The sequence below is a fragment of the Daktulosphaira vitifoliae genome, unplaced genomic scaffold, assembly GCF_025091365.1.
Source record: "Daktulosphaira vitifoliae isolate Bord-2020 unplaced genomic scaffold, ASM2509136v1 Scaffold_18, whole genome shotgun sequence".
NCBI classification, from domain to species: Eukaryota; Metazoa; Arthropoda; class Insecta; order Hemiptera; family Phylloxeridae; genus Daktulosphaira; species Daktulosphaira vitifoliae.
In genome coordinates, this window is record NW_026099589.1 from 1 (window position 1) to 23,364 (window position 23,364).

At 24.1% G+C, this 23,364-nt stretch overlaps 2 protein-coding genes across 8 annotated transcripts; one reads left to right on the forward strand and one right to left on the reverse strand.

Moving 5' to 3' along the window:
* Positions 1-1,198: 1,198 nt before the first annotated feature.
* On the forward strand, positions 1,199-17,090 carry LOC126908841 (inositol polyphosphate-5-phosphatase A-like). Of its 5 annotated transcripts, none has more exons than XM_050691148.1 (15): positions 1,212-1,763; positions 8,797-8,838; positions 9,198-9,298; positions 9,517-9,604; positions 10,830-10,893; positions 11,046-11,149; positions 11,246-11,362; positions 12,517-12,572; positions 12,796-12,880; positions 12,955-13,038; positions 13,223-13,300; positions 13,380-13,568; positions 13,669-13,740; positions 14,560-14,617; positions 16,637-17,090. In XM_050691148.1, the coding sequence occupies exons 1-15, from the start codon at positions 1,695-1,697 to the stop codon at positions 16,726-16,728; spliced, it is 1,299 nt and encodes a 432-aa protein (XP_050547105.1). In that variant the 5' UTR covers positions 1,212-1,694; the 3' UTR covers positions 16,729-17,090. The 5 variants fall into 5 exon arrangements, with proteins under 5 accessions (XP_050547102.1, XP_050547105.1, XP_050547106.1 ...); XM_050691149.1 differs by having other exon boundaries at positions 1,213-1,763; positions 14,560-14,596; XM_050691145.1 differs by lacking the exon at positions 16,637-17,090 and having other exon boundaries at positions 1,199-1,763; positions 14,560-16,491.
* A 1,050-nt stretch (positions 17,091-18,140) lies between these two features.
* On the reverse strand, positions 18,141-22,136 carry LOC126908842 (N-acetyl-D-glucosamine kinase-like). Of its 3 annotated transcripts, none has more exons than XM_050691153.1 (9): positions 22,119-22,136; positions 21,630-21,790; positions 21,491-21,575; positions 20,460-20,558; positions 20,059-20,200; positions 19,890-20,000; positions 19,462-19,591; positions 18,668-18,845; positions 18,141-18,604 (listed from the first exon to the last, which is right to left on the reverse strand). In XM_050691153.1, exons 2-9 carry the CDS (start codon positions 21,659-21,661, stop codon positions 18,332-18,334), a joined length of 1,050 nt encoding a protein of 349 aa, XP_050547110.1. In that variant the 5' UTR covers positions 21,662-21,790; positions 22,119-22,136; the 3' UTR covers positions 18,141-18,331. The 3 variants fall into 3 exon arrangements, with proteins under 3 accessions (XP_050547110.1, XP_050547108.1, XP_050547107.1); XM_050691151.1 differs by lacking the exon at positions 22,119-22,136 and adding an exon at positions 21,910-22,078; XM_050691150.1 differs by lacking the exon at positions 22,119-22,136 and adding an exon at positions 21,851-22,078.
* Between the last annotated feature and the right edge of the window lie 1,228 nt (positions 22,137-23,364).

Consider the following 23,364-nt stretch of genomic DNA (forward strand, 5'->3'; position numbering starts at 1 on the left):
AATATATGTTTAATCAAAAAAGATTTGTGAATAACAAAATACATTTTCTTATAGTTTAGAATATTAAGATTTTAGTTCATTGATGATTATTAATTCTGTGATAATTAGTGGCAAAGCTGAGTTTTTAGGACGGGAACGACAGTTTTCAATTTTTACATCAATAAATGTCTAGAAGCTCTTAAAAAATTACATATTAGTTTTAAAAATTTATTTTGATTAGTTATTAATAATATTCTCTTTCCCTCTCTTGTCACTCGCAAAAAATAATATTTATTGTTATGTAAATTATTTTTAAGGATGGGTATTACATTTATCACTCTGCAACCCAAATATTTTTTTATTTTATATAATCTATATAATATAGAGATTTAGTTTGTATATAATATACAAACTAAATATTTGGATTTTGTACATTTTGCAGGTAAATTTATAGTACTACAGGCACACTAGTAGACACGCATTGTTATAACCATATAACAATATAAGTTATAACCAAAATTACTACTTAAAAATCTTTTTAAGCGCTAAATTAACTTTTTCTGTGGAAATAAGTAGGGATTATTAAAAAACTTCCTTATTCAAATAAGGATGTCGCTAAAGATAAAATTTTAAATAATATATACGATAGGTAATATATCATTATTTTCTGATATAATATTTGGTATTTACAATAAACAAAAGAAAAAAATACATTAGTGTCCATTAACGAATAATTTTTTAGTTTTGAAAGTATTTATTTCGATCACACGAACATAAGAAACAAAATAATAAAAATATCTAAAAAAAGCTCACTGACAATGCTGTTGTCATTGCTGGACTCTGTTTGATCAGCAGGTCGACACTCGACTACTATAACCGTCATAGTATAGTAGTTAGTCTATTTCTATAGGCTATAATAAGGATACAAGTACTTTACTCAAATATTTATTTAAATGGCTTTATTCCAATTTTAAAGCCCTAGCAATTCTATCAGTTAAACGTTGAGGATTATAATCATTAATTAGACTTTTATTGAATAACTCTACATGTGCAGTGAAATTATGAATTATAATATTTCATAATATTAATAATAACACAATATTCCTATATTTTGATACACATATCGTTAATGATTATTACCAAACCGTTTTAAAGTATTCATTGCCAGGAAGAGTAGACACATTGACGTCAGCATGTGTGGGCGTGTCTTCTTTTAAGTCTTATCAATAATAATATAGTATCGTCGTTAGTGTTTATATACTTACGTACAGCAGCACAACGTAAAGCCCAAGTGAATTATGTATAGTGAACAAGTATAATTATTGTAATTAAAGATCATGTTTTAGTCCAAAACTAGTTGAAGTGAATCATTCTCATTTAGTGAATTTTCCAACATATTGAAGTGTATAGTATCATATGGTAGTTATAATATATTGATACATATTCAATTCACATACTGTTTTTAATATTTTCGTTAAGTTTTACAGTTAATTTTACGGTGTTATTCTGTTTAATTATGTTATATAAACAAACCTTTATTTGTTTAATGAAATATTGTTTCAATACATTTATCTCCACATTAATATTGGGTTCTGTTTAAAAAAATTATGGATAAACTTTACATTGACCAGCAATTCTAACATCTTGCTACTTTAATCTATTTACAATAATCAAAATTGCCTTAAGACTTAAAAATTAAAACTCAGCTTTTTGAAATGGCTATTTCTACATCTACCACCAGAGTTCTTTTAGTAACAGCTAATATTGGTTCAATATTTGAAAATGTAAGTATTTTATTAAGTATATATTATTTTTATATAAAATAGAATCATACAATTTTATTTTTGTAAATTTTTTAAACAAACATTTAACTTATTATTTTGCCACAATAATTTTGAAAAGTAATTGTTAATAATAAAGTGAAATAGGTCTATGAGTAGGGTTGTCTTCAGTCAACCACATTACCTATTTGTGTGAGTACTTAATAATACTAACCCATTAATAAAATAAATAATATTGTGGAATATTTAAAAAAATTAGTATGAAGTAGCGATCATAAATGAATAGAAAATATTAAAAAATACTTCTAATACTTTTATTTATATAAAAAAAAAAATAAAACTTTTTAAATGGTAAAAATCCAATGAATTTTATTTATGTTATTAATTAGGCAATGTATTAGGTTCTTTCCAAATAATTTTGGTTTTGAGAAGTTAATTTTTTTAATTTAATTTAATACTTTTTTTTATCTTAAGGTGTTTCTTCTGAACACTTTACTTTTTAAAATCTAAATACAAGTGTTAATTTTTTGTGTTTTATAATTTATTTAAAAATGTATTGAATTTTAGTACTATGTGTACTATTTTAATAAAAGTCCATTATGGCTTAAAATAAAATTACTTGTGAATTCTGTAAAATTCTGTACATTTCAAAGTTCAAATTTAGTTATAATATTTTTGACTAAAAACTCAAGCTAGGTATAAAATGTATTTAATTTAAACTAAAGGAATAGAATAAAATGAGTTTAAAAAACCTGTTTGAACACAGTAAAAATAAAATTGAAAGACTGGTTTAATATATCAATCATTATCTCTATTTCCACACATATTATGTGTAGTAGTTAAGGAAACTCAAAATACTATAGAAGGTAAGGATCAGTAAGAACTGACTCCTTCAAATAGTTGGAAGGAAAAACAAGGTTTCTACTATTTTAGGGTGGTTCTACCTCATCAATTTGATGCAATTTTTTGGACCACCTCTGTAATCTAATATAATCCCATTAGGGCTGAAGAAAACAGTATAGGGGCAAGGTTGTGTTATTGTAAATGTTCCCGTATGGTTACCCACCTTAGAACTAATTGCAAATTGTTTAGCTAAACATCAGCACTAATGCAGTGACTGAATGTGTCACCTTACACTGAAAGAGAATGCAAGGTTGTAAAAGAAAACAAAATAAAAATAATATTGAATATTCATAGGAAAAATTTAGTTAAAAATAAAAAAAAAAATTCATTAAATGATATTACAGTGGTACCAGGTACATTTTGAGATTTTTATCTGTATTGTTTTATTAATTGTATATTTGATTTGTAAATGTAAATAATCAATAAAATTATTTATTAAAAAATATTATTCTGTTAGAATAAAACAAAGTATTAGTTTAACTACATTAACATATTGAAAAGTTTCCAAACTAGAGGCTATACAATTTTGTTATTATAAAAATTATTATTCAACATAAAATTGTCCTTTACAATAATATTTCATGAGCACAAGGCTATCAACTTTTTACTCCTCTCTGTATTTTAAAGTATTTTTATCTTTTAAAATTCTAGATTAAAAATAATGTTGAAATTTTTATTGTTTCTTTTTAAAATTTTATTACCAATCTATATTTTTGATTAGTAAGTTAAAAGTTTTACCATATTAAAATTTTTTTGTATAAAATGTACAGTTATTATTTTAATAAGTTTTTATTAGAGCAAAATTTTTGGAAGAGTTAGTTTTGATTAGTTAAAAAATAACCAGTTTTTATATATTTTAATAATTCTTCCAGTCAACAGTAATACTATACATAATACTATATTTAACAGTAATAAATAACTTTACGCGAATGAAAATAATTATGTAAAAGTTTAATTTTAAAATTACATATTTCCATTTCAGGTTAAATTCCTAGAAGGAACGATAAAATGATCGCCTTTTTTTATTAAGTGGTTTTATGATAATAAAAGCTAATTGCTGGTGAATTCATTATATGTTTTTATTAGTTTAAAAATTCACGGAAAATTAGATTAAACAATTTTTTTGTCTCTAGAATTTATAGTGTATTGTGAAACACGAGAGTCAATGATTATATTATAAACTTCTATTTCTACCAGTAGTTCTGTTTGTATGATTAACACTAAATCATAAATTATGAAAATGTAATAATATTAGATAATTTTTAAGCATTGGCTACACAATTATAAAAACTTATAAAGTTGAACATTTTTTACTTATTCTCTTTACAGCATAAGATGAGCAAATTATACTTGCCCAACTATGATAGCAGTAAATTATATAAAACTCGCTGTAAAAGAGCTGAAAATTTAAATTAAATTCGCACCTTGATGAATATTTTGTTAGAATACAAATTTTTTTTTTTTAATATACATAAGTATAGTTTTAAGCCTTGTTGTCCACTTCCATTAAAAAAACATATTAATATTTTATTTTGATATAATGATCCATTAATTAAAATTATTCTACGGATTATTTTTTTGATGTTTTTTATTATAAAATGTTTTTTTTTTACTTTTATAAACTAAAATACGTTTAATATAATTATATGGTTATTCATCAACTAAACTCCTCCCTTGGTTTGGCTACAGGTTGACTCATATTGATTTTTATTTTCTTGGTAAACTTTTTAAAATGTATTATTATATAACTGTTTCAGGGAACTTCTTATTGTTGTACAATAACTAGTAAGGTTTCTCATTCCAAGGCTATAATCTAATGATAACGGAAAATAAATCAACTTTTTTAATTTATTTTATTATTATTATTGTTTTTTTTTCAAGTTTTAATTATTATAATAGTTTAAAAAAATTTTAACGATCAAAACATGTTTTCGTAAAAAACAAACCGTACATTTGTGCATTCATTTTTCAAGGCATAAACTGTATATTTTTCAATGAATTAACTTCAAAGTGAGATATATTATTATATTACTATTATCTAATATTATTTTTTTCTCAAAAAAATATCTGAGTCTGTTAAAAAAAAAAGTAGGTCCAAATTTTGTAATATAAAAATTAATTTCTACTTTTTCTGCACTCGAAAATCAAATCAATTTAATTTAATTTATTTTTTAAATTATAAAATTACATCTTTATTGCATTATTAATCCAAACACTTATTTAGATGATCATTTATAAATAACTATAATTTATGGAATCATTATAATATGTTCCAAAGATAATAAAAACTATATTGTTATTGAATTAACTTCATTTTAAATACAAAATATATTTTAAATAATATTAACCACAAATAATAAATTCAAATTTAATTATATTAACTGCTATGTATGATGTATTATAGACTAGTATAAAACAATTTTTTGAAATTTTACGCAGAAAATATGTTTTAGCTTCGATGCGAAGCTGAGAAGGTATTGGTTTTACTAAGATGTGTTTTTTTTTGTGTCTGTTACCACTTTTTCTCAGCTCTCACCGAACCGATTTCTTTCAATGATACGTCAAAAGATCACAAATCGTATCTAGTCGAAGACATTACCCTTCAAAATTGAAAAAAATTCCCTCGTTCCCCGTAAATGAGGGAAACCTCCAAAAAAATTACAAATTTAAAAATCGCTAATTTTCGATAGTTTTTCAATTTTTTTTATTTAAAAGTGCCATAACTTTTTCAAAAATAAACATATCAATATAATTCTTTTTTATATAGATGCATAATATCATTACCTTTCATTTGGTATATTTTTTTCATAAATTTAACCCTTAACCTGCCCACAAGGGGGGATTTAAAATGACAACTTTTTCACAAAAAATTAATTTTTTTAACTTAAATTTTGAAAATGTTCCGGAAGGTCTGACACTTTTATATATATCTTAAATTAAAGCTAATGTAATATGCTTTATCATGAAAAAAAAAAATTTCGGACTTTATCTTATCTTCATGGTGAAAATGGCTACCGAATGCTATTTTTGTGTGAAAATTTTCGATTTTGTATTTTTCATTTTTAACTTTATTATGCTATAACTTTTTGAAAAATGAATGAATCATTACAATTATTTTATGAGACGTAGTATTTATATAGATCTTTCATTCGACATACTATTTTTTAAATCGGACCATTTCCCTTAATATAGGGGGGATTCAAAACATAAAAATTCATATAGAAAGTAGAACTTTTTCAACTTAACTTTTGAAAGTGTTCCGGAAGGTCTGACACTTTTATATATATCTTAAATTAAAGCTAATGTAATATACTTTATAATGGTAAAAAAAAATTTCAGACTTTATTTTATCTTCATGGTGAAAACAGACATTAAACTTAATAAAAAAAATACAATATTTGTAAAAAAATTCTTTTTTGTATTTTTAACTTTATAATGGTATAACTTCTCGAAAGATGTATGGATCAATATAATTCTTTTTTTTGTAGATGCATGATGTCTTTACCTATCATTTGGTATATTTTTTTTATAAATCTGACTTTTTACCTGCCTACAGGGGGGGATTCAAAATGACAACTTTTTCACAAAAAATTGACTTTTTCAACTTAAATTTTGAAAGTGTTCCGGAAAGTCTGACACTTTTTTATATATATTAAATTAAAGCTAATGTAATGTACTTTATTATGTAAAAAACAAATTTCGGACTTTATTTTGTCTTCACGAAGAAAATGGCTACCAAATGCTATTATTGTGTGAAAATTCTCAATTTTATTTTTTACATTTTTAACTTTATAATGCTATAACTTATTGAAAAGTGTATTGATCAATATAATTTTTTTATGGGAAATTCTATTTTTTAATAATACCTTTTTCATTCGACATACTTTATCTTAATCAGGATATTAATAAGGAACTAGCAGTTTATGAAGCTTTTGGAATAATCCACCAATTTTTTAAAATTAAACACTATCTAAAGATTTGCATCGAAGCGTTTTTTTTTGATAGTGATTTTAATCACTGTCAGATATCATTATACTTGATCCAACTATGCCACGTCACCACTGTGCCGCGACCCCCCTGTGCTGGGTTTTTTACTTTGTCAGCAGCAGCCGCAAGGTTAGACGTATTTTTATGAGCTCGGGGTTTTTATTTGTTAAAAAACATGGAGGAAAGAATTTATATCAAATTTTGCGTAAAAAATGAAATAAAGTGTGTGAAATGTTAACAAAGGCCTGTGGTGAGTCTGCCATGAGTAAAACAGGGGTTTACAAGTGGTATAAGCGTTTCTATCATAGCCGTCAAGACGTTGAAGATGATGGATGGCCCAGCACATCAACAACCGATGAAAATGTGGAAAAATTAAAAGAAGTGATTATAAACGATTGCCGAATTACAATCAAAGAAATCGCTGATTATATTGGAATATCCATTGGCTCATGCCATGAAATTTTTTCAAATGTTTTCCGTATGAAACGTATAACAGCAAAATTTGTTTTAAAATTGTTGAATTTTGAATAAAAATAGCAACGAATAGTAATTGTTCAGGAGTTACTTAATGAAGTTAACAATGATGCAGAATTACTGAAACATGTTATAACAGGTGACGAAACATCGGTTTATGATACTAAGGCTCAATTATCTCAGTAGAAACATTCTGGATCGCTAAAACCGAAAATGGCTTGACAAGTGCGATCGAACATAAAGGTTAGCTCATTGTGTTCTTTGATTTTAATGGCATTGTGCATCATGAATTCTTGCCACGAGGTCAATAAGGAGTACTACTTACAAATTCGACGCCGTTTGCGTGAAGCAATCCGAAAAAAATTCCCAGATTTATGGCAAAACATTCATGGCTTTTACACCACGATATTGCACCTGTTCACACTTCATTACTTGTTCGTGAATTTTTGGCCAAAAACATTACTGTAACGATGCTCCATCCTCCATATTTGTCAAAGAGTCATCGTTTTACAAGCATAGATGACATTAAAAGCGTATCGCTGAATAAGCTGAAGGTTATCCCAAAGATCGAGTTAGAAAAATGTTTCGAAGATTGGAAGAAGCGTTGGCACAAGTGAATAATATCTAATGAAGGCGACAACATTAATGTAGACAAATAAATAAATATTTTTTTCAAAATACAAAAATTTCTGTTATTTTCTGAACACACCTCGTATAATAACAATTTAATAATAATAATAAAAACTATAGGGAGGTGATTTCCTTAGCCCATCCTACCATAAATAATTTATATCTAAAGCCATGGATTAGTGTACTTTTATACTGGAGAAATTTAAATAAGGTTTTAAATTTAAACTCTAGTATGACCTAAAACATAAATCTTTTTAGTAGGATTGGTTTTAAAATTAATTTGTCTAAAGAATTTAAAATTTCAGACAATATCGTATTTACAGTGATTCTTGAGTTCTTGACTCTCACATTCATAGCCGTATGGTAGTCAAATTTTTAAGGTGGGGCTAAATTACATTTTTTACCCTACAATATTTTTTTATATAACAATGAATATTATTTTATTAATTTTCTGGGAGGTTAAATTGTAAACTGAGGAACTAAGCCCCCATAGCCTCCTTACTTTACGCCTATGTTTCAATTCCATCGACATAAAATTATGATATAAAGTTATCCATTGCTTTAGTAATAGAGGGTTAAACTTACCTACTATTCTACCTTTTAACAATTATCTGGTCTCTACTTCCAATAATAAATTTCTAAATATGCCACTGATTACTGATTATTATAACACTTTTTTTAATCGATAGAGATAATATGTCTAAAATGTAAAAATATATTATATTTTAACGTAATTTGGATAACATGAACAATGAACAACTACTTAATATGTATAGATCTAAAGATACAAATTTTTATAACTTTCTTGAAATTACAGTTAATTTTCCGGAAACCATTATGTGTTGTTTTAATGTTATCTCATCGAGTTAAGAGTAATAACATACACAGAATTATTTTAAGGGGAATGTTACAACATATATGATTTCATGACCTTGTTTTTGTTGTTTAACTAAAAAAATGTTTCCATACAAGTTTAATCTAAACATTGATTTATTCTAATGATAAAATATTCTTATTTAAAATATATACATTTCTATTTCAGCCAAGTGTCATGTTGAAAACGTGGACCGAAGAATTTTTGAATGTGAGTACTTTATTTTTTTCTAATTTAACTTAAAAAAGTAAATATTATTCATTTAATTTAAAAGTATAACAATTAAATCAAAAATACCTTCACAGCTTTTAATTGACGGTTANAAAGTATAACAATTAAATCAAAAATACCTTCACAGCTTTTTAATTGACGGTAAAAAATAATTAAAAAATATTTCATTTAACTTAAGTTATTTAACATAACATATCAAGATGAAACACCTACTATTTCACTTTTTAGATATTTTTTGTAGTATTATTCACTTAAAAATTGTTTTTAAAACTTTTGATTTTTTTTGTAGTGTTTTGTTATTATTATTATATAGATTAATTATAGATTTGCTTTCTTAGACCGTTACAAGATTGGATCCCTATTTTATTGCACTTCATTGTCAAGAAGTTGGAGGAAAAAATTATGAAGAAAGCATGAAACATGTTAAATTTTTCGTTAGGTATTATCACTTTTAAAATATTATTTGAACAAGTTAGGATGATAAAATAACAAAAAAAAAATAAAAGATAGGTTTATACTTCTTTATTTTTAATAAAAATATCAGATGTACTTTTTATTCGTGTTTTAATTAATTAATTATAAACCTAAAATATCGTGCTAAATTGTTAAAATTCTTTAAATAGAATATTTATCAATTTTTCATATTTAATTTTTTAGTCTTCTAATGAATAGCAAAGAACTGAGGATCTTCAATCGAGCGCAAGTCTTTTTGGATGAAGAATTTACTTCGGCAGAAAACTTTACAGTAACTAGCCAAATATAATTGTTACGGTATATTTTTATTTTCGGCTTCCGAACTTTCATTCAGTTCGATGTTTTTACTTTTAACTTCATAGCCTCAAATATAAATAAATCATTGTATTTATCATATTTTTCATTAGTAAAAAAATTATATTATGCATTAATTTCTTTACTCATTTATACTTTTTTCAAATACTAATGTCTCTCGAATGTCTGTAATACTAGATAAATTATTTTTACGAAAAAATGTTTATAATTTTTATATGGTTGAATAGTTTTACTTATATAAAATTTAACTCAAACCCGTCTATAACCTCTTTGTAAAGTTGTTAGTTTATGGTGTAAATATTTGATTTGTTATAAGTTGAATTGAAAGATAAAATAAATCTTCCCTGATACACATTTTTTTTTTGAAATATTGTTTTTATAATGCAACTATAACACATAATGTTAAAAGAATTTTTTTACATTATTTTTTAAAATTACTATCTAGGTTAGGATTTATTAAAAATTGGAAAAGAGCAAAATTATTTAAAAAATAAATAATGAAGGATTATATATTTTTATTGGAAATTTCCACTTCAGTAATGATTATGTTTTTTTAAATAATTACAGCAAGCATATTGTACAAATATAACATCAATATTATTGTGTAAGGGTTTTTTCAACATTTAAATAATGACTGGGATTAACCAATAAATAAGCCGAATATAATATGAAACAATGAACTAGAATGTTTAATAAATATTTGGAGGGCTTATTATTATTCGTATCAGTCTTGGACAGAACTGAGTTTTTAAATTTTCTTTGAATGAACCGAAAAAAGAATAATATTTTTTAACGGGTCACAGAATTAAAACGTCGGGGTTTTTGAAAATACACCTGGATTTAATATTTACATATTCAATTGTCTGTTTTATTAAGTAATTTAATCATAACACAAATAAGAATATGTCTTGTATTTGTCTTCTACTTTTAAATGAAAAAAATCGATAAACATTAATTTTTTTGCGAAATAAAAAAAAATATACATTTTTTATATAGGTTAGTTAGTCCAAAAATGTTAGAAAATATTAACCAATTTTTCTTACTGATTTGGTCGGGGTTTTTGATTTTTTCTTAAAAAAGCCGTAAGAATTAATCATAAATTAATGTATATGTCAATTAGAAAATTATATAATACATGATATTTTTAATGTGTATTGTTAATCAGACAAAAATTTTTTCAGGCTCTTGGTAATATGTATTTTATACATAAATCAATAAATGATGTATTGTTATGGGATTTCAAAGGTAATTGTTTCTTTAAATTTAGTTTACAAATGTATGGGTTTTTGTGTCAAAATTTATATAATGAAATTTGGAACTAAATTTTTACTAATTAATGTTTTTTAGTTATTTATTTTAAATGAAATACCGTTTTTTTTTTTTTTAATTGACTTTAGACTTACAGTTTATACCCATAACTGAGACTAATGTTTACTCTGGAAGTATTGAAGATGTGTCCACCAAGGAAAAATCAAAATTCCCTCAAGAGTTTTTTCCAGAGGTGAAATAACGTAGTATTTTACATTTATATTTAATTTTTTTTTATTTAACTATAAAAAATAAGTTTTATAAGTATTAATAAGTTTTTATATGATAGTGCAAATGGTCTCGTAAGGGGTTTTTGAGAACTAGATGGAAACTTAATGGATCTACCTTTGATCTTGTAAATATTCATTTGTTTCACGATGCATCGAATTTCACTGCAATGGAATCTGTAAGTTTTGGAACCAATAATCATAAAACTACTATTTCTTTAAATTTGTTATATTTCGTATAAAGTTCGAGGTGTCAAAAATATGATAATAAAGGTGCAAAATCATTTTCGTGTTAGTATAGACTTATCTTGTGAANTATTTAGTATAAAGTTCGAGGTGTCAAAAATATGATAATAAAGGTGCAAAATCATTTTCGTGTTAGTATAGACTTGTTTGTGAATTTACACTAATAGGTATCATAGTTTATGATTAAATTCAGACACTGACAATATTTTATATTTATCTTTTTGTATAATAACATTTTTTTAATGCTATTTTTCAAAGTTTTCTACCTATATAATAAAAATTAATCACTTATGAATAATATTTACTGTTTAAAAGTATTTTATTTTACTGAAAATTAGATCTTGTAGCAAGAAGTTTTTTTTAATTATTTAATTTATCATAGGAATAAAATGTATGCATTTATTGTTATATTTTAAAAATTTTTTAGAAAATTAGTTAATAAATCATAACTATTTATTCATAATTAATAAAAATTAAAAAAATTAATTTTTTATTGATTTGTTGGAAATTGGATTAGTTGGACTATTTACTTTAAACTATTTATACCNAATTTTTTATTGATTTGTTGGAAATTGGATTAGTTGGACTATTTAATTTAAACTATTTATAACAAAAGATGAAGTAGATTTAACTAACAATTCTTATGAACTTTTGATCCAAAATAATTTTGCTGTAGTTTTTTTAAAAACAATTTTTGCATTATTAAAAAACTAAAATAAAAATATATTTTTGTTATTTGTCTTAAATAAGAAAAATTTATTTTTTCAATATAAAAAATTTCAAAATAGCAATTTTTATCACAAAATTTTAATTTGTTGATAACAACATAAAAAAGAAGTACTAATTGAGTTATAAGAGTATTAATATACAGTAGGTAAGAAGTATGCATTATAAATACACACCAGTACTAGCTATACCAAAGAGTTGTCAATTAGGTCTGATTCATTCTGTATTTATTGCATTATTAATGAGTAATTAAGTCTTTTTGTAATAATACAAGTTTATCTTTTCATCTTGTGAATAAATACATTCTATAAAGAGATAATTTTTTTGCTTAAGTTTTAAATGTTTTATTTTATTTTTTTAGCATCCATCTGTATACTCTATTATGCGACAAAAAGCTCTTGAATACACTTTAGAACGGTAAGTAATTAGTCCACCTAAAGGAGTGATGTATAGGTCCATAGTTATGGAGGTACTCAGTTGACACATTTTCATGATAAAAATAATTTCATTTTACTATGATATTGTCTTTTTTCATCTTTACTTCCAAGTTATGTAATGATTAAAAAAATGAAATTATCAAATAAACATAAATTTTCCACCAAAAATTATTTCAATTTTTAATTTATCTTTATGAAAATAGGTTCCGTGAATATGAATTTGGATATGTGCCATTTTTTTTATTTGGAGACTTCAACTTTCGAACTGACACAAAAGCTGTAATAATGGTATGATTAATGTATATACAAGAACTTTCTATTAACATTACTATATTTATTTATATATTGTTTTTTTTTTTTAGAAATTAGTAAAAGGTTTAGATTTAGTGAAAGACAATCTAGCTTCAGATAATTTAACACTTCAATATGCTGATAGTTCTAATGAAGTAAGTATTTTATTGATTCTAAAGATATATAAAAATTTATCACTAAAATTTCAATCAGTTATTAATTAGAAGTTGTTTAAAATAGGTAAATAATTGTAATGTAAGTAAAATGAATAAATATATCTATATGTTTTAAACTACTTTAACTATTTTTAACTTAGATTTTATATTTATTTATTTTCAGGTTGTATTAAAATTAGGTAAAAAAGAATTTTGTCACTTGGATCATCAAAATACATTTGTTTCAAAAACTGGATCGTGGGTAATCCAATTTTTTCACTAAATTAAATCATTATTATTTCTATAGAAAATTTTTAATTTAGTATTAATTTGGTATTTAGTTGAAAGATTTTGATCATGAGCTTAAGCCATTTAAAGACCAAATATTTGAATTTCCCATTAAATTTCAACCAAGTTATCCGTTTGAAGAAAATGAACAAGAAGGTAAAAATTATATGAAAACGCGATGCCCAGCTTGGTGTGATAGAGTCGTTTTAAGCACAGAAGCAAAATCATTATTAGATAAAAAAGTAATATGTTAAAATAACCATATAAATATATGGTTATAATAACAAAGCTACACAATTTCATATGAACTTAAATGTAACATAAAAGTTTTATTGAATTCAGGTATTTGATGAAGAAAGTTGTGAATTTGAGTATGATCTAATTGGAAAATATACTTGCATGGGAGATCATAAGGTATTACTTATTTTTGATTATCACAACTCTTGAATTTATGAAGTTTCCCTAAGTAGATTTTTCATTCTTTACAATTTATTTAAAAGTGAAATAATATATTACAAATACAATTAATTTTTATCTTGTGGTCGTTATATACAGAGTGATTCACTCTGTATATGAACAACTTAATCAATCGAAAAATAAAATTAATATTAATAATGTTTTTTCGTAATATAATAATTGTAATAATTGGTTAATAACAACTTTGGGATCAGTATTCTGGGAGTTATTGTCATATTTTCATCTCAGTTAGAGAAAAAAATATGGGCAAGAAATGTTTAGTTAAAAAAATTGAACACCCACTTCTCACCTCCAGTCATTACTTTAAATTGTTAATGAATTCCGAAATACTGTTCCATTTGTTATTAACGATCAGTCATTTTCTTAATTTGATTATTATCTATTAAATGAGCTAGTTAATTAAGGGTTTTGCATTTGAGAAATTAAAGTTGACATGTTTTTAAGATTTGAGAGATGAACATAAAAAAAACATTGTGATTGTAAAATTGAGAGAAACATTGAACTAAAAGAAATGAATAAAAAAATTATTAATATTAATTTTATTTTTTGATTAATTAAGTGATTAATGATAAGTGGAATTACTCTGTATGCTTTTGTATTACTTTTAGTTACTACTTGATTTTCTTTTTAAAATAGGCTTTATTTAAAAAATTTTTAAAATAACTTAATTTTAATACTTATATGATTATCAGGAGAAATTATACAGAAACCACCAATTTAGTGTTATTTCTTAAATGTTTTATAAATATTTTGCAGCCTGTATACTTGAAATTGGACATAATGAATAATGCAGGTACAGTGTTGCAGTGTGAATGTAAGCTTTACTGTGTGACTCCTAAAACTTCAAATTGTTCGCTGCATGCTTTATTGGGAGTAGATATAGATAAATGTGACCCTTTAAAAAGTTTGGATTGTAAAAGTAGCATGATAGCTTTAAGTGAAACCTCAAAAAGTTTTGCTTCGACACCGCCTCTTACAACCTTATCACCAATGACCCTAGTTACCTCTTCCTCCACCACTAGTACACCTCAAAATATAAATAGTCATAGAATAGTTATAACAGATGTTGACAAAGATGATGAAACATCATCTCCGAATACATCACCATCGTTTTCATGTGGAAATTTTCTACGTAAGAAAATTGGTGATATATATCAAGAAAATAAAACTGTTTCTTCATCGTGGTCTAATTGTGTATGCAAAACCAATAAATGGAAATTACCCATATTGGTACACAAAGCATGGAGACAAAATGGTCAACGTCGTGTTCGGCTAAAATCTAATGCCAGTCTCAATATGCCTCTGCAAAGGTATCAAAGTCATCATAGTTCATCAGATGAAGACTGGTTTGAAGAAATAGCTGAAGATGAAATAAACAGCGAAAAAAGTGAAAAAGATAATAACAGTATTTCTAACATTAGTTCTTATAAAGAAAATTATGCAGATCCTATGTCAAATCAATATTCAATTGAAAAATCTCAAATAGAGGAAAATAGTATAGAAACAACTGATGATTGTTCCAAAGCCACGACGAGTTCTAATGTATCCAAAAAATTTAAATGGTCCTCTTTTAGATTAAGAAAAATATGTGAAAAAAGTCAACCATTAAATACTTTTCCTGTTAGAACTCAAAAAGTACATAAAGTAAAGTCAAAAAATTCTTGTAAAATAATTTGATGTATACAATTCTTCATTTAAAAATATTAATAATGTTCATTTGATGGAATGATGTTATAGAAAAATTTAAATGAAAGAAACAAATTAACATGAACTTTACTTTTATTTGTCCATTAACTATAATTTTTAAATTTTCGACTATTTTCTATCAAAACGTACCAAAAAGCAAATAATTTTTTTTAAAATCTGTAGTACTCCAAATATTTTTAAATAATATTTCTGAATGCTTTTTAACCCTTTTTACCATTTAGACTGAGACTAGCGCCAGAGATTAAGCAATTAATTACTACTTAAATTATTTCTCTTTGTGTTCCTATTATAACATAATATACTAACTCACCTTATAAATAAATACACAATTGAAATTAAGACGTTTTAGAGCTAATGACTGGAAAGCTTTTGTTCTACTATTTTTATTGCTAATTTTATACTATTTCAGAGTGTTAAGTGATAATAAACAGTAGCATAGTGTAGTTCAACAGTATAAGACAATTGATAATTATTAAAATTGTTAATGTACATTTTTATTGTCAAAAAATACTTAATTTGTTTGAAATGTTAATTACAATTTTGTATTATCAATTAAAAATTGTCTTTATCTGTTTTGTTTTTACATTAACTTAAAAATGATGTGTGGCGTGTGAAAAAAAGTAAGACTTAATAAGACTTAGTAATTATTTTTATGGAACACTGAAGTAATTAACAATATACAATAAAATAATTATTAGTATGAAATTTCATGATTTATTTCTAAATTTACCAAAGATTGACTGAAAAAAATAAAAACAGTGATTGAGAAAAATATACCAAGTAAAGTTTATTTATTGTTGTTTTTTAATTTTTAAATATTACCAAAATCAAAAAGTACCATAAAAATGATTTAATTTTTTAAGTATTACTGTTTTATATGTATTTTGCACAAATTATTTTATTTTGCAGTAGCAGCATTTTGTTTTATGTTATGAATTATTTTACCGTTTTATTTTTTATTTATTTGTATAATTTGAAGTATTAATTGTTTTTTTAAACCTAACTAATTGATCAAAAATAAAACTGGCTTTTTTTAAGTCATGCACTGAATACATTTGTTTTTATTCTTATAATTTTACTTGCTATGAACTAAAAAATGTTAATATGTTTTTAATTTTTAATTAAGGTTTAACAAAAATAAATATATGGGAAAAGACAAATTTGGATACCGTAATAAATGCCGAACGTTTTATTCACTTAAAAGAAACTACTGTATAAATATAAGTCTTAAAAAATATTTTGTTATAAGTTTTATTGTATCGTATGTATATGATATGAAACAAAATTTGAAGTATTTAAGTGTTTAAATATTTAGATAGTAAATAATTTCTAATATCTTGATCAAGTAGTTTTATTAGTTAATTAAGGCGCGTTTCATAGGTAACAATTATATTTGTTTCGGCTTAATATTTTCTGAGTAATTATTCATTTTAAATCTAGTGTGGTCTTTGTGCAAAGATAACATTAAAAGTTATGGCACAAATTGTAGAAATAGATTAAAAAGTAGAACATTTAAAATTGTTTATTATACTCAACGTTTGTTTTAATAGTTACACAAAAAATAAACTTTATTCAAAATAGTTGACATAATATTAAATTATATATTTAACTCTAGAAATAAGTTTTGAGTTTTTACATTGTATGTGAACTGACCTGATTTATTCATATGTACATACATATTATATACCACTTTTATTAATAACTTTAGAATTTGAATTTTCTCGTGCATATGAAACCATAAAAACGATTTAGCACAAAATTATTTTATAATTTTTCAGAGTAAATATTAAGATTCTAATTAAAATTAGTATAATATTCAGGACTTTTAAATATCGGTAATTATTTAATTTGATTTGTAATTTTTCTATATTTATTGAAAGTCTTGTGTAAAATTTATGGAAAAGAGTTTTGCAGAAGTGGATAACTTTTTGTATCATGTTTCAGTCTGTATTTTTAGTCATTATATATTTATAATGAGTTATAAGATGGCAAATTTTTATAACTTCCAAAAAATTAATAGCTTCAACATTGTCTAATGCGAATAATAAAATTGGACTAGTATAATTTGCATTCCTCTAATTTAGTTTTATGAATGTTACAAAATAATATAGTGTAGAATTACAGATAATAAAAATAAATCATTCTTTAAAAGCTTATAAGAAAAAAATTAAGTAATTACTTATATTCTATTTATATATAAACTACTGGTTTTTATACATTTTTGTCTTGTAGTATTGATATTATTTTTATTTATATTTTTTCCATATATAATAAAAATAATCATAACAGTCGTGTTAAGATCAGTCTATATTTTAATATATTCAAACTTCTGAAATGACTCAATGTTTGATATTGACCAACTGTATATTTATTGTATTAGCCAATTAAAAACTTATATTGTCATTACTCAAAGAAAAAAAAAATAGGGTATTAATACTATTAAAAGATGTAAAGAAAAACCTAAAAAATATAAAAATATCTTTCGATTTGGGAAATAAAAAAAGTATATAAAATATTAATTTAAAATTTAAAAAATTAATTTAATACAAAATTAAGTTACCGTGATGAGAACTTCATCCTAAAATTAAACAATATAAATTTTAAACTTCTAGATACTTTTTTTTATATCCTTATATATTTTATGAAATGATAAATCATTATAATATAAATACTAACAATATAATATAGTACTAATAATATAATATAAATATACATTAGTTCAATAAATAATTAAAGAATAATAGTACTCGATACAAAAATATAAATATTTTAGTTTACAACATGGAATAAATTAAGCTCAAATTACGCAAAATAAAGTTAACTATTTTAATTTTTCATCATGCACATAATGAAATAATGTTTTATAATTATGTTCATAATCAAATGGAAAATCATAGTTTAATTTCTTTGCAATTAGGTATATACCACCTAAAGCTACAGTTTTATTTAGTAAAATTAAAGTAAATTCTTTTACAATTTTTTTATCTGAATTGCTTTGAAGTTGTTCAATAAAACCATTTTTGAGCAAATCCCAACTTTTCCACACAGAACCAACACAAACTACATGTAATCCTCCATTTTCATTATGTAACATCTATGAAAATTTAGTTAAAACTTATATATAAAAATATAATAGCAAATTATTTTTTAATATTACTTTATGAGCACTAGGATAAATTGCTTGTAATAATTTAGCTAACTCTTTACCAGCTTCATTAAAAATCCATATACTTAATTTATCACCTTTAATAGCCAAGTCTGCAATAATTTTACACAAACCAGCTATTTTTGATTTTGATTTTTTTTCTCCATAAAATACACTAATAAGATCAACTCTATAAAATAATAAGATTATTACTAGTGTTGTAATATAATGAAATATAAATGCTAAATTCATTAAATTATATTTGTTTCTATTTTATTAATCAATAATTAATGAATGTGTGGGTAATGTGTGACACAGTGGTTCAATCTGTTGTCTTTTTATTTCTGATGTTCAGCTCTGCTGTTTGTTCCCAAATGGATGACCATACGGGAATTTCAACAGTGACACACACCTCACCTACATACTGGTTTCCTTCACCATATCAGGTTGCATCAGTTCAACAATTGGTGTGAGAAAATTGTAAAATCATAAAGTAGAGCTGACCCCAAATAAATAGTTAGGATGAAGGCTAAGGAGATAATGATGAACAATTAATAATTATGAAACGTACATACCTTGAGAACCCAGTAAAATTATAGGCATTTATTAATACATGCAATTTTTGATCAAAAGAAAAGAAATATTTTATACATATCTAAATAATATCTAATATAATTTTCAATTTGTGAATCATACTATTAGTAAGGTTAAATACAAGTTAGATCTTTTATTTAAGAGTATTTTATGTTTGAATTATCTTTTTTTATATTAAGAACCCTAAAATGCTGTTTTATAGTTTTACTTACACTGCTTCTATTTGCAAATAACTTTTAATTGATTCCCATACTCTATCAATTGAATAATTATTTGGTGCAAAACTATATTCTTCTATATGATCTAAACAAATTTTTATACTTTTGTGTGCAATCCAATATGCTAACAAAAAAAAAAAATAATAATAATAATTAAGTATCTCAATAGTAAAATTATCCAGCCTATATAGCTCGGTTAGGGTAGTGCAACATCTCAGTACATAAATAACCAGGTTTAATTCTATTGTATTTAGCTACATGAATTTTCTAGTCCTCTCTATTTTAAGAGAGGACATTACATATAAATATGAATATAAAAAACTACTAAAGCTTTAACTTAACTAGCTTTTAAAGCTTTAAAATTTGATCTCATTTAATTTAAATAAGAACTAAAATAATAAAATAGGTTTGATTTAATTTACCACTTCCTTCATCTCCAAGTAGATGACCATTGCCTCCACATCTTTTTGTAGTGAAATCAGGATTCAATAAAAATCCATTAGAACCTGTTCCAGATATAATAACTGCTCCTCCTTAAAACAGACAAAAGTTTATAAAACAATTTAATTAGTACGATAAGTACTTATTTACCTGATTGACAAGCAAGTGCGATTGGAGCTAATGTATCACTAGCAACACTTATAATTTCGGCTAATTGAGGATAAAGTTTTTTTAAATCAGTTTCAATTTGTTCACAAAATATTACATCTTCACAGCCACTTAAACACAAACCCTGTGTAAATTTAATAAAAATTATATTTATACTACTGACTTAGTTTTATTATTATCTATATTTGAATGGATGAATATTTGCTAAGAAAAGAGATTCCATTTCAATTTCACCAGTTATAACCCACCACTTCTAAATATGTTTCATTTCATAATTTGATAAGTACTTTGGGTAATATAACTTTAATTATAATTTTACATAAATTGTAGGTATTTAATTTGGATATAAATACAATAGTATAATTATATAATCAAATACTAACCAACCCGTTTAATTTAGTATTGACATCCAGATTTGCTTTTTTTATTGCTTCTTTGATTAAATCATTCACACGCGACAAACAAGATTTAATTCCTAATGTCTAAAGTATAAAATACAATTATTTTTATAGTTAAAAATATAATTATCATAAATTAAATATATTATGTTTGTTGATACAAGAATGTAAGGTTAATTAAATAATTAGTTAAAAAAGTTAGAATTTAAATTCTGTTTAAATTAGAGAGAAAATTCATAAGCTAATACTTATTAATTTAATTCAAGATATAATTAAGCAAATAAATTTATCTTCTTTCACTCGTGTCTAATTTAATTCAATTCTCTTAATTTATTCTCACTAAAATTTTAGAGCTGTGTTCAAGGCTTGATTTTTTTGGACATAAAATACATTACTAATGTATGCATGTTTACATAAAAATATGTATGTATAGTTTAATATTTCAACAGTAATGTAAATTAAGAGTTATTGAATTATGTACATAAATACAATATCGGATTCTCAACATTTTTCAGAGAGATGTTGGATATTATATTTTTAAAATACATAAATGCATATCAGAATCTTACCTTTACATTATGTATTATATATAAACGTTGATATCTAGAAATACAGATCTTCTGATCACCCTCATAAACCTACTAGTGCATAAATAATTTTATAACTAGATAATGTGATCAAGGAAAACTATTTCTAACGATGGAATATTTTAAGTTTTTAGAATACCACTATATGGTTTAAAAACACTTAATTTTAATGTATGATCTCATTAAAAATTATTTTCATTAATTTATACATAAATGTATGGAAGGTAATTTTTAAATATATTATTAATATTTTTCATATTTATATAAATAATACTATCAATTATTAATATTACATAAATTATTTATTAGAATTTGGAAACAATAAAATAGTAATATACTGTATATAATAGATATTTTCAACCAAGAAAAATGATTATTAAGATTAATATTATAACATTTTAGTATTTTATTAAAACTTAATTGGCATACCCAAGGATTAGTGCCTTCTCCTAAAATTTCTGCCAAAATATCTCCTTTTCCATTAGTGATAACAACAGTGGAAACTGAAGCACCTCTGAGAAAATATTGTAAAAATAACAATAATCTAAGTTCGTGCTTTGGAACTTACCCTTCAATTCCACCAAATAGTACATCACTCATTCTTAGTTTCTACCTTCAGTTTAAATAATAATAGATGTAATTTTTTTCTTTTGTAGTACAAAATATTTTTCTAGCTACTGTAACTACTTCAAGGCTTTGTATAAAACTTAAAGATTGAGAAGTTGGTTGCTATAACCATAATAATTCAAAATGAATAAATTAGCATAAAAATAATTTAATTTATTGTACTTCGAAGATATTTTTTCATTATATTACTTATTGTCTTAACTTTAAACTATGTCACTCACACCAAACAATTATTTTGTATTTAGTTTTTAAGTGATTTGGGTGTGGTTTATTATAATCGGTGCAGCCAAGAATTATAAGAATAGCTGCTTAATTTTAGAATTGTCATCAAATATGAGAGTCATGAAACCAAAGTGTACTTTGGACTGCTGATATCTAACCGGTCCTGACAATTCACATTATCATTAAGTATAATTTAGTCTATACATACGTATATTTAATGATAAGTATAGGTAATATCTATACTCATTAAACAAATTACATGTCTTTCTCGTCAAACTGTTTTTATAGTGCATTATAGCTATTACTAAGAAATTACTAAGAAATAAAAATGATTTTATTTATTTATTAAATTAACGGGCATAGCCTTTTTTTACAATCACAGGTTGAAACAATTTCTTAAAATTTAATATAATTTACAACAATTCATTAAAAATACTAGGTCAAAATAATAAGACAAATATACAAAATTAATAAAATTTATAGCTACACAAAATATGATAAAACAATAAGGTTAATAAGATAGCACATGATGGCTCATATTGGCCTAATTTAAAATTTATTTAAACAGCTCTTTTTATAAATAATAGAACTAATTGGGGTGAAAAATGGATAATAGGAACGTGAATTTCTCCATGGAACTTTAAAATTAATTAATGACGAGAGATAGAGTGAGTCAATTTTACTATCCAGCAATCCTTTAAAAATTTTAACCCTGCATCAAATCTGTGATCTGCCACGATGTCAAATTGAATTTGTTTGCAACGGGAGTATAATCATGAGGGCATGTTGAAATTCAACATAAATCTAGCATACCGAAGAATCTTCGTTGCACTCTTTCAATTTGACAGGCAAGAATGATAACTCCAAACAATAGCATCATACTTAAGAATTTTGACGAATATATGTTATAGTTTATTATAAAATATATATTTAATTATTATAGTTAATTGTAAAGTTTGAGACAATTATTTTTTCCATCGTCGAATGACTTATTACTAAATAATTTATAACAAGAATAGTAGTGTTTTAATGTATTATCAGCACATGGATAGGTGTCTAGTGAGGATTAACTTTTCAGCTTTGATGACGGTAGTTAGATCACTATTATACTAAAAAAAACTAAATTAAAACAATGTTTATAAAGAGTGGATTTTACGTAAAATACAGTACAAGGTAATGAACAAAGCCTTAGGGATAAATAGAAAAATAACTAAATAATAAACTTGGTCTGCAGAGTCACTATACAGGATGTTCAGTAAGTCAGGAAACGGGTTTCTATTGTTCTCATTGTTACAAACTTTACAAAAATCTTTTTTAGTTTATAATGCAAGTATATAAGAAATATATGCTTAAAATGGTTATAATAACCATTAACATTTACTTTATTTAATTTTAAAAAAAGTCATGAAAAATAAAATTTTATTTATACTCCGTTGTTATAAAAATTTTACCAT

Bases quoted from the DNA above. Each gene is read 5' to 3' on its own strand.
- LOC126908842 (XM_050691153.1), bottom strand. From the start codon at position 21,661: ATGAGTGATGTACTATTTGGTGGAATTGAAGG. The intron at 20,201-20,459 runs GTTAGTATTTGA...AAATTTACACAG, and splicing joins ATACTAAATTAAACGGGTTG to GGTTTGTGTTTAAGTGGCTG. The intron at 18,846-19,461 runs GTAAGTAAAACT...ATTATTTTATAG, and splicing joins TATTTGCAAATAGAAGCAGT to AGTTGATCTTATTAGTGTAT.
- LOC126908841 (XM_050691145.1), top strand. From the start codon at position 1,695: ATGGCTATTTCTACATCTACCACCAGAGTTCTTTTAGTAACAGCTAAT. The intron at 11,150-11,245 runs GTGAAATAACGT...TTTATATGATAG, and splicing joins CTCAAGAGTTTTTTCCAGAG to TGCAAATGGTCTCGTAAGGG. The intron at 12,573-12,795 runs GTAAGTAATTAG...TTATGAAAATAG, and splicing joins CTTGAATACACTTTAGAACG to GTTCCGTGAATATGAATTTG.